Raw genomic sequence first — 13277 nt, forward strand, 5'->3', positions numbered from 1 at the left:
ATAATAAACCCCATACTAATAAAATGCTTGCTAGCTAGCCATTTCAAGAGTTGTTATATTTTAAGATGCATTTTATGTTAGAATTATATGTGGCAATCCATCAAAGATAAGGAAACAGTTGGGTTACCAGTAATCAGCTGTCATTAGCACGGCATTGAGTTGCAGTGCAAGACTGGTTAGAAATGCTTTGTGTAGTAGTATAGCAACCACATTATAGGTCACCATTTTTTTCTTCACAGGAAGTACATGGCCATGCGCAGGTTGCTAAGCAATAGAGAGGAGCTGAAAAAACACCATGAAAGCAAACTGTGGAGGGTCTCATGCTTGGGTAGTAGGTGTGGTAACTTAATAAATGAAGGCTTTATGTTACTCCCTTATTCATTTGGGTGGTGTTACATGGTTTTCCTGTGTGAATTGATGTGGTTTCTCTGTACCAAATGGTTGAGGAAATTACCTGTATTCTTAAACTCACTATTTCAACCATAGATAACATCCGTATATATCTATGGTTTCAGCAATGCCATATTATTCACTGCTGTTTGTTTGAAAGAACTCTCAGACCTTGGGATCTCTGCAGCACCAACCAAAGACTGCACTTAGAACAGTCCACTAACTACAGAGATGTGTGTCCAGGCTGCATTGCAGAGAGAAAGTTAGTGGCCGCGGCCCTTGCAGAAGCTTGCACAGGGAATTCACCTCTGTGCTGTGGTCAAAGTCGGGGCCTCAAGCAGCTAGACGGAAGCATGGGGGACCTGTGGTCTCACCAGACGTTTCAGCTCTGACACCCTGCAGTCTTGCATCTGCACTATTGCACAGCAGGAAATAGAAGAGACCACACTATGTGGGTTTGCTAAGCAGTTAGAATTCTCAATTAGGTCAATTGTTTGTGCAATAAGCTGAGCAAAAAGTAAGAGTGAATGAACAAGTTAACAGATATAAAAAGGAATACATTTGAAATTAATGTAAAGTAGCTATTGACAATGGATTAAATGGAAATAGAAATGGACAGTGGAAATAATGTTATGGACTTTTATATTGTATTGCAGTCTCTTTAGTTTGATTCTTTCAGGTATACTTTTCACATAAGGCATCATGTTTTGGGATCAAGAGAATGGGTTATCATGGAATTCTTCAAATTTCTAATAGAAAATCACAGTGAAAAAAAATCACACAGATCATTTTACTTCAGAAGAGTGGTTTATCATGATACTTCGTAACAATTCCAAAAATGTGCTCAAATCATATACTGGTGAGAAGTGCAAAAGAAAAAAAAGAAAAAAATGTAGCCTGGTCACATCCCTGTGTACCTAGCTCAGCAACCAGTGGTGGTGGCAGTAGTGGTGACAGCGGCTGCTGCTGGATCCACCTGGACACTAGCAGCGCCACCTTGTGGTGTGAAGTGGGAGTGCGGTGCTGCGCGCAGCCGACGGAGCTCATGCACATACTCCTTCTCCAGCAGCAGCTGGTGCTGCTGGGCCTGCAGCTGGTCCTGGTGGGTGTGCAGGGCGTCTGCCCGCTGGATGAGCTCCTGCAGCTGCGCCCGCAGATCCCGGTTCTCCATTGCCACCTCCTGTGTGTGGGACAGCAGGCACTCGGACGCCTCCTGGTGGAGATGTGGGGGAGAGATGGCTGTTTGGAAATGTATTTGTGTGTGTGTGTGTGTGTGTGTGTGTGTAAATGCATTTGTGTGTGTGTGTGTGTGTGTGTATGATGAAGGAGAGAGTAGTGTTGCACGGTGTATCGATACTAAAAAGGTATCACGATGCCTTATATATATATATAAAATGTATTTGTTTGTGTGTGTGTGTGTGTGTAAATGCATGTGTGTGTGTGTGTGTGTGTGTGTGTATGTGATGAAGGTGAGACAGCCATTTGGAAATGTGTTTGTGTGTGTGTGTGGGGGGTACAATTCTGCTCTGTACCAGCTTTAATAGGCAGTCTTGCTGTGTGGCATAGGCAATCATTTATGTACCCATGGGTGCTAAAGGTGTATTTCACTTCTGAAAAATGTTTAAGTGTGTGTCAGGTTAGGGTAAACAAAAATGTTCCTTGTAGATATTAAGTTTACCGTGGCAGATCCACTTTTCATTAAAGCAAACTACTGGAGCAAATCCTATCATTAAAATTCTCACATATAAAGTACCAGATTGGTTTTTTAAGACTGATTAATGACACATACTGAATTACATTAGCTGTCATTAGCAGTCTAGGCTTTATATCTGTAATATACCCTTGATAGACAGGAAATGCACTTTGTTTCTTTGCACAATTTGGGTAGTCTTAAATAACATAGCTAGCTCTTAGCGGTGATACTGTGATATTTTAGTCAATATTAGTCAATCCAAGTAAAATGATTTAAGATGTTGTGTGTTTGTGTGTGTGTGTGTGTGTCCTTATGCGTTTCTTTTCTAGTGGGTGGAGAGAAGATTAATAAGCCATATCAGAAAAACAAGATAGGGTGTTGTTTTCTGGTGTCATACACTCGTGCTGCATGCTCACTTTGTTCGCTGCCAGGGCGAGGTTGCTGACCTCCTGCTGGGCCTGGGCCTGATAGCGCTCCTTCTCCCTCAGGAAGTCAGACTTGAGGGCCTGCAGCGACTCTGAGTGACGGCAGCGCATGGCCACCACCTCCTTCTCCAGTTCGGCGATACAGCCGAGCTGTTGCTGCTGTAGGCTCTGTTGCGTGTGTGTGTGTGTGTGTGTGTGTGTGCGCGCAAGCACGAGACAGACACAAGGACACACACCCACACACACACACACACAAAAAAACATATACAAAAATCAACACAAAATCAATGAAGATAAATAGATAGATGACTATCAAAAATGTAAACTTTCAGTAGCTCCAAACAAAATCTAACATGACTTCACCGATTGTGGATGGCACAAATACCTAAAGTGCACAGTACCTTGAATTCTCTCAGCTCAGCAATCTCTATGTTTAGCAGAGCAAGCTCATTTTCCTTCTCCAGAATTTTCTGCTTTAGTTCTGATAAATGTAGAGGTGAAAAACAGGTCATTTAGGTCATTTAACTAATCTGAACACATTCATGTTGGGGAAATTGTACTTTCACAAACTATTTTTCCACAGTTGTAATAGTAGGCAACTTAAGTAGTAACAGAAGTCTTTTTATACATGTTGTTGGTGACCAACAGTTGGTCATCTCATTTTTGTTTTCATACTCATTTAGGGGTACATAGTGTAGGCTATATACATGCTATATATATGCTTTCTGGGACTGAGATTAAAGGCTTGCCATGTCTATTATCTCATTAAGACAATCAAAAAACAACAAAAACTTAAATTCTCCATTTGTAAACTTTTTTGGACAGTATACATCTGTGGGCGGCTATTGGCGTACTGAAGAGACCTACAGTAACCTATAGCTGCTGCTCACAGATGGCCACAGAGTAAAGAGTCATCTTACCGCTGGCCTGTTCCTCGTATTTTCTAAAGAGCTCATCTCGTTGCTCTCTCAGGCTCTCCAGCTGCTGATGGTTCTGGTCACTGAGCGTGACTATAGCCTTCTGTCGCTTTTGGGTCCTCTTGGACATGTATGACATGTACTCGTGCTAAAATAAGAAATATTACCCTCTTTCTCTTTCATATCAAATTAAATCAAATGAAATGAGGCTTTATTGGCATACCTGAATAAAGTCATTGTTGCCAAAGCTACAGGTAGGCTACTACGGCATTTTAGGTATTGACTTACATTTTTGTAGGGTAGGTAGCAATAATAGCCCTCAGCAGTAGGGCAATATAACAATACTATGGGGGAAACATAGCCTATGCCTATTGCAATGGCTTCGAGTAATATCTCATACAGATTCAAAGTTTTTAATTTATTTTTTTTCTTTCTTGAATTTCCCCTAATAAAGTATCTATCTATCTATCTATCTGTCTGTCTATCTATCTATCTATCTATCTTTATTTATTTACCTACTGGACTGTAAACACAGTACCCTGGAGTGCATTAAAGGTGCTCTAAGCGATGCCACACGTTTTTTAGGCTAAAACTTTCATGTCACTTAGCCTACTGCAAACATCACCTAACCGACCGCTAGCTGTCTGTGTCCTGAATTACTGTAAAAAAAACGCGATCTCTGGACAACCCAGGCTCCAAAAACAGCAACAAAAACAACCTGGGCAAACCTAGCCCATAAAAACATAACAAACGGTCCCAGCAAATCACAGATGAGATGAGCGTTTAAGAGAGTTTCAATTGCACGGGAGCAGCATGGGAGGGAGGGGGAGGAAGTAGCGAGCTAGCTCTTTGTTTTGTTTGAAAGTCAACAGAAGTGACGTTACCCAGCATCTTAGAACACCTTTAATTAACAAGCACCGTTACGGGTGGCCCATCAGTAGGCGTGCCCGGAGTTACACATAGCGGTGTGTGTGTGTGTGTGTGTGTGTGTGTGTCACTAAAAGAGTCGGATTGCTCACACTCTCCATGCGCGTCTGGTTGGCTTCATTCTGAAGGAACTCGTTCTCTTTCCGTCTGTCATTGACGCATTGTTAAATACTTTGTAAATAAAATTGTGGACAAATCGAGATAGTCACAAATGCCTATAACCTATATTTCACTCTCGGAGGGAGTGAAATTTGTTTGCGAGCTGTAGCCTAGCCTAAATTGCAAACATTAAAGGATACAGCTGTTCTAGTTTCTTCTTGAGATTGAGCAGTGTGTTGGTCAGAATGTCGTACCTAGATGTCCCCAGAATGCTTACATGTTAGATGAGGTTTTGCATTATGGCTCTTTATGCATCACACTGTGAATGGAGATGCAACTTACTCTTTTTGCAACAAACTGTCCTTGTCGGAGCCGGGTGGTGTTGGTAATGACGGCACATCCTGTTTAACGTTACGCTCGGTTTTCTTGGGAGGCATAACACATCTGCCTGTGGACTGTTACTCTACTGCTACTTTACCTGGTCAACGCGTCTTAAATCACAGCTTAATCACACTGATAACTAAATAATTACATGTAAATTAAAATGTTTAGCTGATTTGTTACAAAATGCGGAGTAAAGCAGCCTAACTATGTTCAAAAGCGCACAGCAATAACACGCCTCCTGTTGACTGTTACTATAGAAACCGCAACCTGGTAAAAGTCTCACGAGGGCATTACCATTTTCATCGAACCTGACTGGTTTGTATTACAGTCAATGGGTGGGCCGGGCTACAATTCGGAGTTATGCCTATTTTATACAGTCTATGGTTTATCCACGTTTGAATGATATTCTCTAGAAACTGAATTACTTTTGCGTATAGGCGCAGAGACCAGGCAAACAACTCAGATACTGTAGCCTGTCCCTCTGAATTCTTAACTGGGAGTGTATCCTTTGGTTTTCCCCTTTCAGAAAAAAAGATCTATGTTGCACATGACCAATTAACCCTGCAGCAATTTTTCAGGTGTTATCAAAATGTGTTTTGCTTCCTGTTATCATCCGTCCAGAATGAGACCATTTGTCTGACTTTCATTCTATTAGGCTACTGTCTACATTCAAGTGCCCAACCAAAGAGTCTAAGCAATTACGCTGACAACAGTAGCCTAGGCCTAGCCTAGTGTGGTCGTTTGTGTGTGTGTGCACACACATGTGTGTGACAGGGTCAGGGAGAGAGAAAGGGAGAAGAGGTATAGGATAACAAATCATTAATAAGAGACCGTGGATAACTTAGGCTATTTGCTGCAGAACACTTATAAGGACCTACTATCTGACTCACAACTTCATTGGCTCTTACTTGGGAAGACCCCAAACTCTTCTTGGCCTTTTGTGAAGGCCCTTCTTTCTATTGTCTCTCTCTTGCATTATTGGAATAAGTTGCCTCGTGTTCTGCATTCTTGTGATAGTTTTGGGACTTTTAAGTGTTTAGAGGCATCTGTTCACCTTGCAAGTTGGACTTCCATTAAATCATTTTCATACATTATTGGATGTTTTGTATGTTTATGGTTTTTGTTCATATGAAAACTCATTATTTTCATTGTTGATATTTAATACTGGAACTGACATTGTTATTGATATTGTTGTTATTACTAATTGCTTATATGCTTAATGTAGGCTATTTTTATTAATACTTCAAATACTTTAAGTCATATAGTGTAGGACTAAAATGGCAATTATGCTACTATAACCTTGGGGAAAAAACATTTTTAATAGCATGTTTTATTTATATTTAAAAACTATTTTGATATACCTATGATTTTGAATGTGATTTTAAATGTATGTCAGATGTTGTGGAGAAAGACAACACATGAGGAATATGCAGAATATTCTCCCAACATCATAAGAACATCTGACATATGGTTTCCCCAAATCACTGTGTGGTGTACATTCTGCTCTAGTGGTCTCTGTAGGGTTAACCAAAGGGTGTTGTTCTAGATGAACCTCTGACTCTTGATAAGGACCCTTAAAAAAGGCCACACCCAAACATCCCTTTTTGAGATCGCTCACCCCATGGATTTCTACATTAGTGCAGGTTATCCTCTGGACAGGGTGTCATAGATCCACCGCAGAGAGAAAAATGGAGATGCTCATAAATGACGATGCCCAGACCTACAGAGTACACAGATCCCCCAATGACAAAGATGAACCAGAAGATACCAACACAGACTTGAGCAAGAACACCAAGGAAGCTAGAAATCACAAAATCTTTGGTAATTGTGCATGCCCATTTTTATCTTGTGTCATTTGAAAATGCATGTGTGTTTGTGTGTGTGAGAGAGAGAGAAAGTGTGTATTTTAGATAATAGAGGTATATATAGATGGATGGTGAAACTGTCATTGGATTTTATCATGTCCAGGCTTCTACAAGCTTGCAGTGGTGTTGCTTGGGCTGCTGTGTCTTCTCCTGTTGGCTGTCATCATAGGACTGTCCATCAAGACCACTGAAGCAAGACATCAGTTAGAGCTCAGTCACAATAAACAGGATAAAGAGAAACACCAGCTCCTGGCTCTTTGCAACAATTTGACTGGAGAGAAAGACCAACTACAAACAAGCTTTAACAACTTGAAAAGAGAGAAATCCCAATTACAGACTCAGTACAGTATCCTGAAGAACAAGACATCTCAGACAGAAGCCCAATACGACACTTTGGCTAAAGAAAGAGATGAACTGCAGACGTTCTTCACCGGTCACAATAAGCAGGCTGAACACAACCAGCTACAGGCTCTTTACAACAATTTGACAGTAGAGAAAGACCAACTACAAACCAGTTTCAATTATCTAAATCGAACGATGTCCCACTTACAGACTCAGTACAGTATCCTGAAGAACAAGACATCCCAGACAGAATCCCAATACGACACTTTGGCTAAAGAAAAAGATGAACTGCAGAAGTACTTCATTAAACACGGTGAGTACATATTGCTGACAAGAATCTATTTAAATGTGTGTTGTGCTATGTAATGATATTTGTGGGTAAAGATCAAAAGAGGATCTGCACATTGTGTAGACACCCCCAGAAACGTTAGTTTATAGCACCGTGTAATGAGATTTGTGTCACAGGAGGCATGAACATTTTTGAGCATAGAATGCAGACCAAAAGTCAGAGGTAGCTATGCTCTTTGTCATATCGTTGCAGCTGTGTGTCAAGACTCTGAGACTGGTAGATATAAACATTACACATACTTTGAGAGTATCTTTTGCATAGCAGTATCATTTCACATAGCTGCTTCTCAAAGCCCTTGTGTGTTCCAAACCCTTATTGTTGTATTTTTCTCTTCAACACCTGCCTTGTAATACAAGACATTAGTTTAAAGCAGCACTAAAGAAGAATTGCTCTTGGGCTCCATCTACAGTTAAGAAGCACACTTGCCTGTCACCACTGTGCAGTGTGATAAATGTGCATCTTTGTATCAAACTATAAACATAGCTTGGATACACTATAGAGCCCAAATTCTTCTCCATCAAGGGACAAAAATGAATTGGGGTGGATGGCTGTGAACTAAAACTGATGTTCTTCAAGTTGTGAACCATTAAATTGAGATGTAGTATTGCACATTCAGGTAGACTGGTAGAAATAAAAAACACTACCCTCTACTGTGCTTGTCTTTGCACTGTGTTTACAGTACTCTTAGTACTTAAGCATATGGAACAATTCTATGTCTTGGAAGAAAGTTATTTGCATTAATATGAATGAATAATTACAGTTGTTCACAATTGCTTTGGTGCATTTTTACGAATCATAATGAACATTTGCACAACAGTTAGTACATTTCTCAAAACAATTACTGCAAACATAGTAGATAATCTGCAAAAGCGCGTATCTTGCTCAAAATACTATTTTATGCCTCAAAAGCAAATATGTATGCCAATGAAATGGTCAGCGCAATCAAAATGACAGGTCATGATGCCATTGTTTATGTCAAGATTATGTCTGTTTTGTGTTGTTGTCAATAGGACAGTTTACTCTGTAAGTATGTTCTAATGAACAATGTTGCAGGGCAGTACTATTTTCTATTTCAAAACTACAAAGTTACACATTATTGTGTGTAGAGGGGGTTGATTGTAAAACAGTGGATATGTTTCAAAGTTTTTACTGTTGACAGACATTGTGACTATAAAAAAAACTAAGGCTTTTACAGCACTGTGCAAATGAAAAATTACCAATACTGTAAAATACCCCTTGATCAGAGCTGTGCACCACTGTACATCTTTCTATACATCCTGATGTTCCTGTCTGTCAGGTCACATGTACAGTATGACCAACATGAGATTAGCCATTGAAAAGTTGCATGGATGTACGAAAGCATTGCTATTTGTTCAAAATGGGGAGAAACTGCTTCAATGGTGTGCACAAGTAATAAGATGATATGGAGTTTGAACAGTTTTGAGAATTACCATTTCTCCGATCTGAGAAATGTACCAAAGCAACTGAGAAAAACTAAAAACAGTATATAAACACAACATGCCCTATGGGACAAATTGACATTCTTCAGAACAATCTTTTTTCAGGAATGGAGACAAATGAAAACCACTTTTTTGTGTGCAACACAAAGTGTTACCATAAATTTGAAGTTGAACACATATTATCATCATGACCATTGATCTCAAAAAAAAATTGAGCGAACAACCCTGAGAGGGAATGGAATGCGTGGACAGCAGTCTGTAGAAAGTGCTCTGAATTCCTGCAAGCATCTACACACTTCAGTCTATAGCTTAGCAGCTCTATAGCAGCACTTTCCCATTTTGTTTTTGCTCGAGATTCAAATGGAATGTTGTTACAAGTGATGCGACGCTGCTCTGTGTATTGTTTTATGTGCCATAAAAATATTTTGGAAACGTTATTTTAAGGCAGTACGGTAATAAAAACCTCTTTAGTGCTGCTATAAATGTTATCCTAAGGAACTTTAATCATGTCAAAAGTCCTGAGGCGACAAACCATCCTCATGAGTGAATTATATTATCTCACACACGCAGATATTGACTGCATGCACAATCATTGTGTCCATGTGCACAAATTTAACATCCAAGAGCCAAACAGGTAGCTGCGAGTGAGGAAAAACCAGCTGCGAGTGCACAAAATAACCACTGGAAGCCATACGTGCACTCTAATATAACATTTAAATCACATGTTGCTCATGTGAGATGACCTCGACTTTGACAGTGATAGCGCCACAGTTACCAGTGTGGAGTTGGATCTGCAAGAATTTAAGGAGCACAATTATCAAGAGGCCTAAGATTTGACATTTGTTTGTATTGTCTCATAGAATCCATGATGGAGATCAAGAAATGTGCAGGTATGTTGGTGGCACTTCTTAGCTCAAGTTCTTGTTTTGAAGGAATTTCTTCTCATGCTGGGGCTGTACAGTTGTTATGAGCACAGTCCAGCTGTGCAGTCAGTCACTCTGTTCCAAACAGAAGACAAGCAGGCAAGTCTTGTCTGTAAATGCAAGTTTTATTCTGAGACACTACGTCAGTAAGGTCACCAGGATTTAAAACTCAGCAGCATCTAGTCTTTCTCAAAGCACATACATGTATTTCAGCACCTTCAGTCACGTGGACCAGTCAATGACCTCAGTGTGGTCATACAATGAACTCAGACCTGTGGGAGAATAACCTTTACCGCTAAGAGCAAAACATATCTTATCAGCTAAAAGTTGTGGATCTAGGGAGGGGAGACTCTCTTCTATCCTGTCTCACACTGGTAACATTGAACTTGTAGAAAAACTATCTAGATTTGAGGCCCAAAAGGAATATGCTGTTTATGTCTCTAATATCATGATACAGGCCTACAATCCTGTGGAATACAAACCTTTGTAATACTGGTTAATACATCATGTCTAACTGGTAATGACAACATAGTCTAAATATTGGTTATATTGTATGCAGAGATGCACCAATTGCAATTTTCTGGGCCGATTCCGATTTTTCACAGAGTTTGACCTGCCGATACTGATTTTAGCTGATTCCGATTTCATTTTTTCTAAACACTTCACAGCACACACAAAGATTTATTTTCTATCTTTTCTTTACTAGAACATTTTAACATAGAAATGTATTTTATATATAAAAACATTTTAATAATGGAATGGCTGTTAAAAAATGGAGCAGGTGAACAGACAAATTCTTCTTCAAGTCTAACTTCAGCTGCAGTATCAAACTATAATGCTTTCCAGTGTGGGACATTCACACACTACTAAATGCACCGTGTTATAGAACAACCATTTTCTTGTTTTCACATCCAGTATCCAACTAGAAATACGAAAACAATTGTCATGATACATTTGACCATGCTGCCATTTGAACATATTTTAATATGCATTGATGGATATGCATATGCAAACACAGGGGAGGAGCAGGGGCGATTCTAGGATAGGACCTTTAGGGATGCTCATCCACTAACAGGGGTGTCATTAGACTAGAGGACCCCCCCCCCCCTCTTTTCTCCCCTGTAAGAACATTTTGTATATTTCAATGTTTGAATGCATCAATCTGGTGTAGTTTAAAAAGAAGTTCAGCGGTTAGAATTCTATTATTTTTGTATGGATAGAAAATATTTGTGTTGTAGCCTAAAGTATTTTGCACTTCAGAATTTTAACCATGCAAACACAGGTGGAATAGTTATGATGATACTGGACTAAGTTTACAACCACAAAACATAGACCTATTAGCCGAGTTTCACAGTTCAGAAATGTCAAAAATAGTGTACATTTCAAACTCCATGAAATGATGCAGTAGTGGTCACCTGTGTTGTTCAGCTAGTTAATCTAAAATAAGCTAGTTAGAAGATCTTTTTAAAATATTTATTTTTATTTCCTTGTGATCTTAGTGGATGTGACCCTGGATCCTGATACAGCACAATTTAAACTCATCCTGTCTGCTGATGGTAAAGAAGTGAACCATGGAAACACACGACAGAATGTCCGTGACAGCCCAAAGAGGTTCGGTCCTGTTATATGTGTCTTGGGAAAACAGGGCTTTTCCTCCGGTAAATTCTACTATGAGGTTCAGGTCGAGGGGAAGACTGATTGGACGTTAGGAGTGGCCAGAGAGTCCATTACCAGGAAGGGGGCGGTAAGCCTGACCCCTGGGAATGGATACTGGACAATATGGCTGAAAAATGAGACTGAGTATATGGCAAAAAATGACATACCTGCCCCCCTCTTCCTGAAAGAGAAGCCCCAGAGGGTGGGGGTGTTTGTGGACTACGAGGCTGGTCAGGTCTCCTTTTATGATGCTGACAGTTGGTATCATATGTACTCTTACACCAGTGTTCCCTTCACAGAGACTCTCTATCCATTCTTCAGCCCCGGTAATAATTACGGAGGTAAAAACGCCTCCCCTCTGATCATCACTCCAGTCTGTCTGACCACATAATAATCAAATCCAAGATTTTTTTCCTCTGTTCCTTAATTAAGCATTTCTTATGAATTATGGTTTGTATATTATAGTATTTTTTTTTTTCATTAGTCCAATGATTGCATTGACATCATTGTTTATTATTCTTCTTAATGTAGTCTTACCTTCTTAACATAAAAATGTTCACTGTTTTTATTTGTAAGTTGCTTGGACAAAAGTGTCTGCCAAATCCCATAACCATAACCATAATGGTGTCATGGAGTATCAACAATATTCCTCTAAGCAAAAGGTAGTTGCCATTAAAGGGGCTATAAAATTCTGTGGGATTGGAGATGTCTTGAATGCTCTGTTACCTTCACAACGGCACTCTTCCATTGACTTGCATTGTATTTGTCACAGCGCCAGCTGTAGATTAAAGTGGAATTGCAGTCTTGATACCCGCTGCTGGCTGGTTGACATGTTAACTTCCATCAAAGTAGTTGCTATTTCTTTCATTTTTGTATTGAAACAAAAACAGAACTGAATTTAGATTTTTTTTTTCTGTTATTGTCGTTTGTTGCCATCATTATGTCGAAAGATAAGTTACAGTAATTAGAGTCAAATATTGCTCAGCATTATTTTTTTACTTATTCTGGCTGTTATTGTTGTATTGCAAGGTACTTTTTGCTATAATGCAACACACACACACACACACACACACACACAGGACCATGAGGCTTATTTTCTGAAATGTGTGGAATGCCATTGACATATGTGATCATACATAATTATTTTTGTAATTCAAATGGCAAACTGTAAGCTTAACATTACTCATCATGCACGCACACACACACACACAGGACCATGAGGCTCCTTTTCTGAAATGTGTGGAATGCCACTGACATATGTGATCATACACAATTATTTTTGTAACTCACATGGTTAGCTGTAAGCTTAATATTACTCATCATTCACTATTCATCAGAAAAACAAAATCGGTGGAAGATAACAGTAATGTTGTTAAAAAAAGCATACTAATCACTCACTGCTAAAAACTTTAAACACAAAGCTTTCATGCTGCACCTGCAGCGCTTGTTCACTGTGTGGAGAGTTTGTCACATGACCACATCTGCTCCACAAGTACTCCATCTTTCTGTGGTATCCTAACTGGGTGTGGCATGCTCCGAGCAGTCGCAAACTAACATAACACCCTAGCTCAGGGAAGAAGAAAAGTTTTTAGCAGTGAGTGATTAGTAATAAATTCCTTTTTTGGACATGGATACACCATAGTTAAATATACACTGCCAACAGTAATGTTTTTTCAACCATCCTGTCACCTTGGGCCTGGGCCATGATGACTTCCTCTTTTGATTATCCGTTCAACATTTCAACACATCTTACAAACATAGTAGCCAATAAACTAGACCTACTGTACATAAAGATGAAAACATAAAACTCATATGCGAGTAAATGTTATCTTACATTAGGCAAATTT

The 13277-nt window shown here is 39.5% G+C and overlaps 2 protein-coding genes across 2 annotated transcripts; one reads left to right on the forward strand and one right to left on the reverse strand.

The window, feature by feature from the left end:
- Positions 1-1178: 1178 nt before the first annotated feature.
- Positions 1179-5084, reverse strand: ccdc166 (coiled-coil domain containing 166). The gene is made up of 7 exons (XM_048236578.1): positions 4794-5084; positions 4652-4705; positions 4445-4499; positions 3429-3573; positions 2910-2989; positions 2500-2676; positions 1179-1603 (listed from the first exon to the last, which is right to left on the reverse strand). The coding sequence occupies exons 1-7, from the start codon at positions 4886-4888 to the stop codon at positions 1313-1315; spliced, it is 897 nt and encodes a 298-aa protein (XP_048092535.1). The 5' UTR covers positions 4889-5084; the 3' UTR covers positions 1179-1312.
- A 4635-nt stretch (positions 5085-9719) lies between these two features.
- Positions 9720-11821, forward strand: LOC125289048 (E3 ubiquitin-protein ligase TRIM21-like). The gene is made up of 2 exons (XM_048235717.1): positions 9720-9741; positions 11274-11821. The coding sequence occupies exons 1-2, from the start codon at positions 9720-9722 to the stop codon at positions 11819-11821; spliced, it is 570 nt and encodes a 189-aa protein (XP_048091674.1).
- The last annotated feature ends 1456 nt before the right edge of the window (positions 11822-13277 follow it).

Source organism: Alosa alosa, chromosome 24, assembly GCF_017589495.1.
Source record: "Alosa alosa isolate M-15738 ecotype Scorff River chromosome 24, AALO_Geno_1.1, whole genome shotgun sequence".
NCBI classification, from domain to species: domain Eukaryota; kingdom Metazoa; phylum Chordata; class Actinopteri; order Clupeiformes; family Clupeidae; genus Alosa; species Alosa alosa.

What these genes read in the sequence shown, in the direction of transcription:
- ccdc166 (XM_048236578.1), bottom strand. Translation starts at nt 4,888, where the DNA reads ATGCCTCCCAAGAAAACCGAGCGTAACGTTAAACAGGATGTGCCGTCA. An exon ending in AAGAAGAAACTAGAACAGCT is followed by an intron (nt 4,500 to 4,651) that starts GTATCCTTTAAT and finishes CGTCAATGACAG; the next exon opens with ACGGAAAGAGAACGAGTTCC. An exon ending in TCGCCCTGGCAGCGAACAAA is followed by an intron (nt 1,604 to 2,499) that starts GTGAGCATGCAG and finishes CATCTCCACCAG; the next exon opens with GAGGCGTCCGAGTGCCTGCT.
- LOC125289048 (XM_048235717.1), top strand. Translation starts at nt 9,720, where the DNA reads ATGGAGATCAAGAAATGTGCAG. An exon ending in GGAGATCAAGAAATGTGCAG is followed by an intron (nt 9,742 to 11,273) that starts GTATGTTGGTGG and finishes TTGTGATCTTAG; the next exon opens with TGGATGTGACCCTGGATCCT.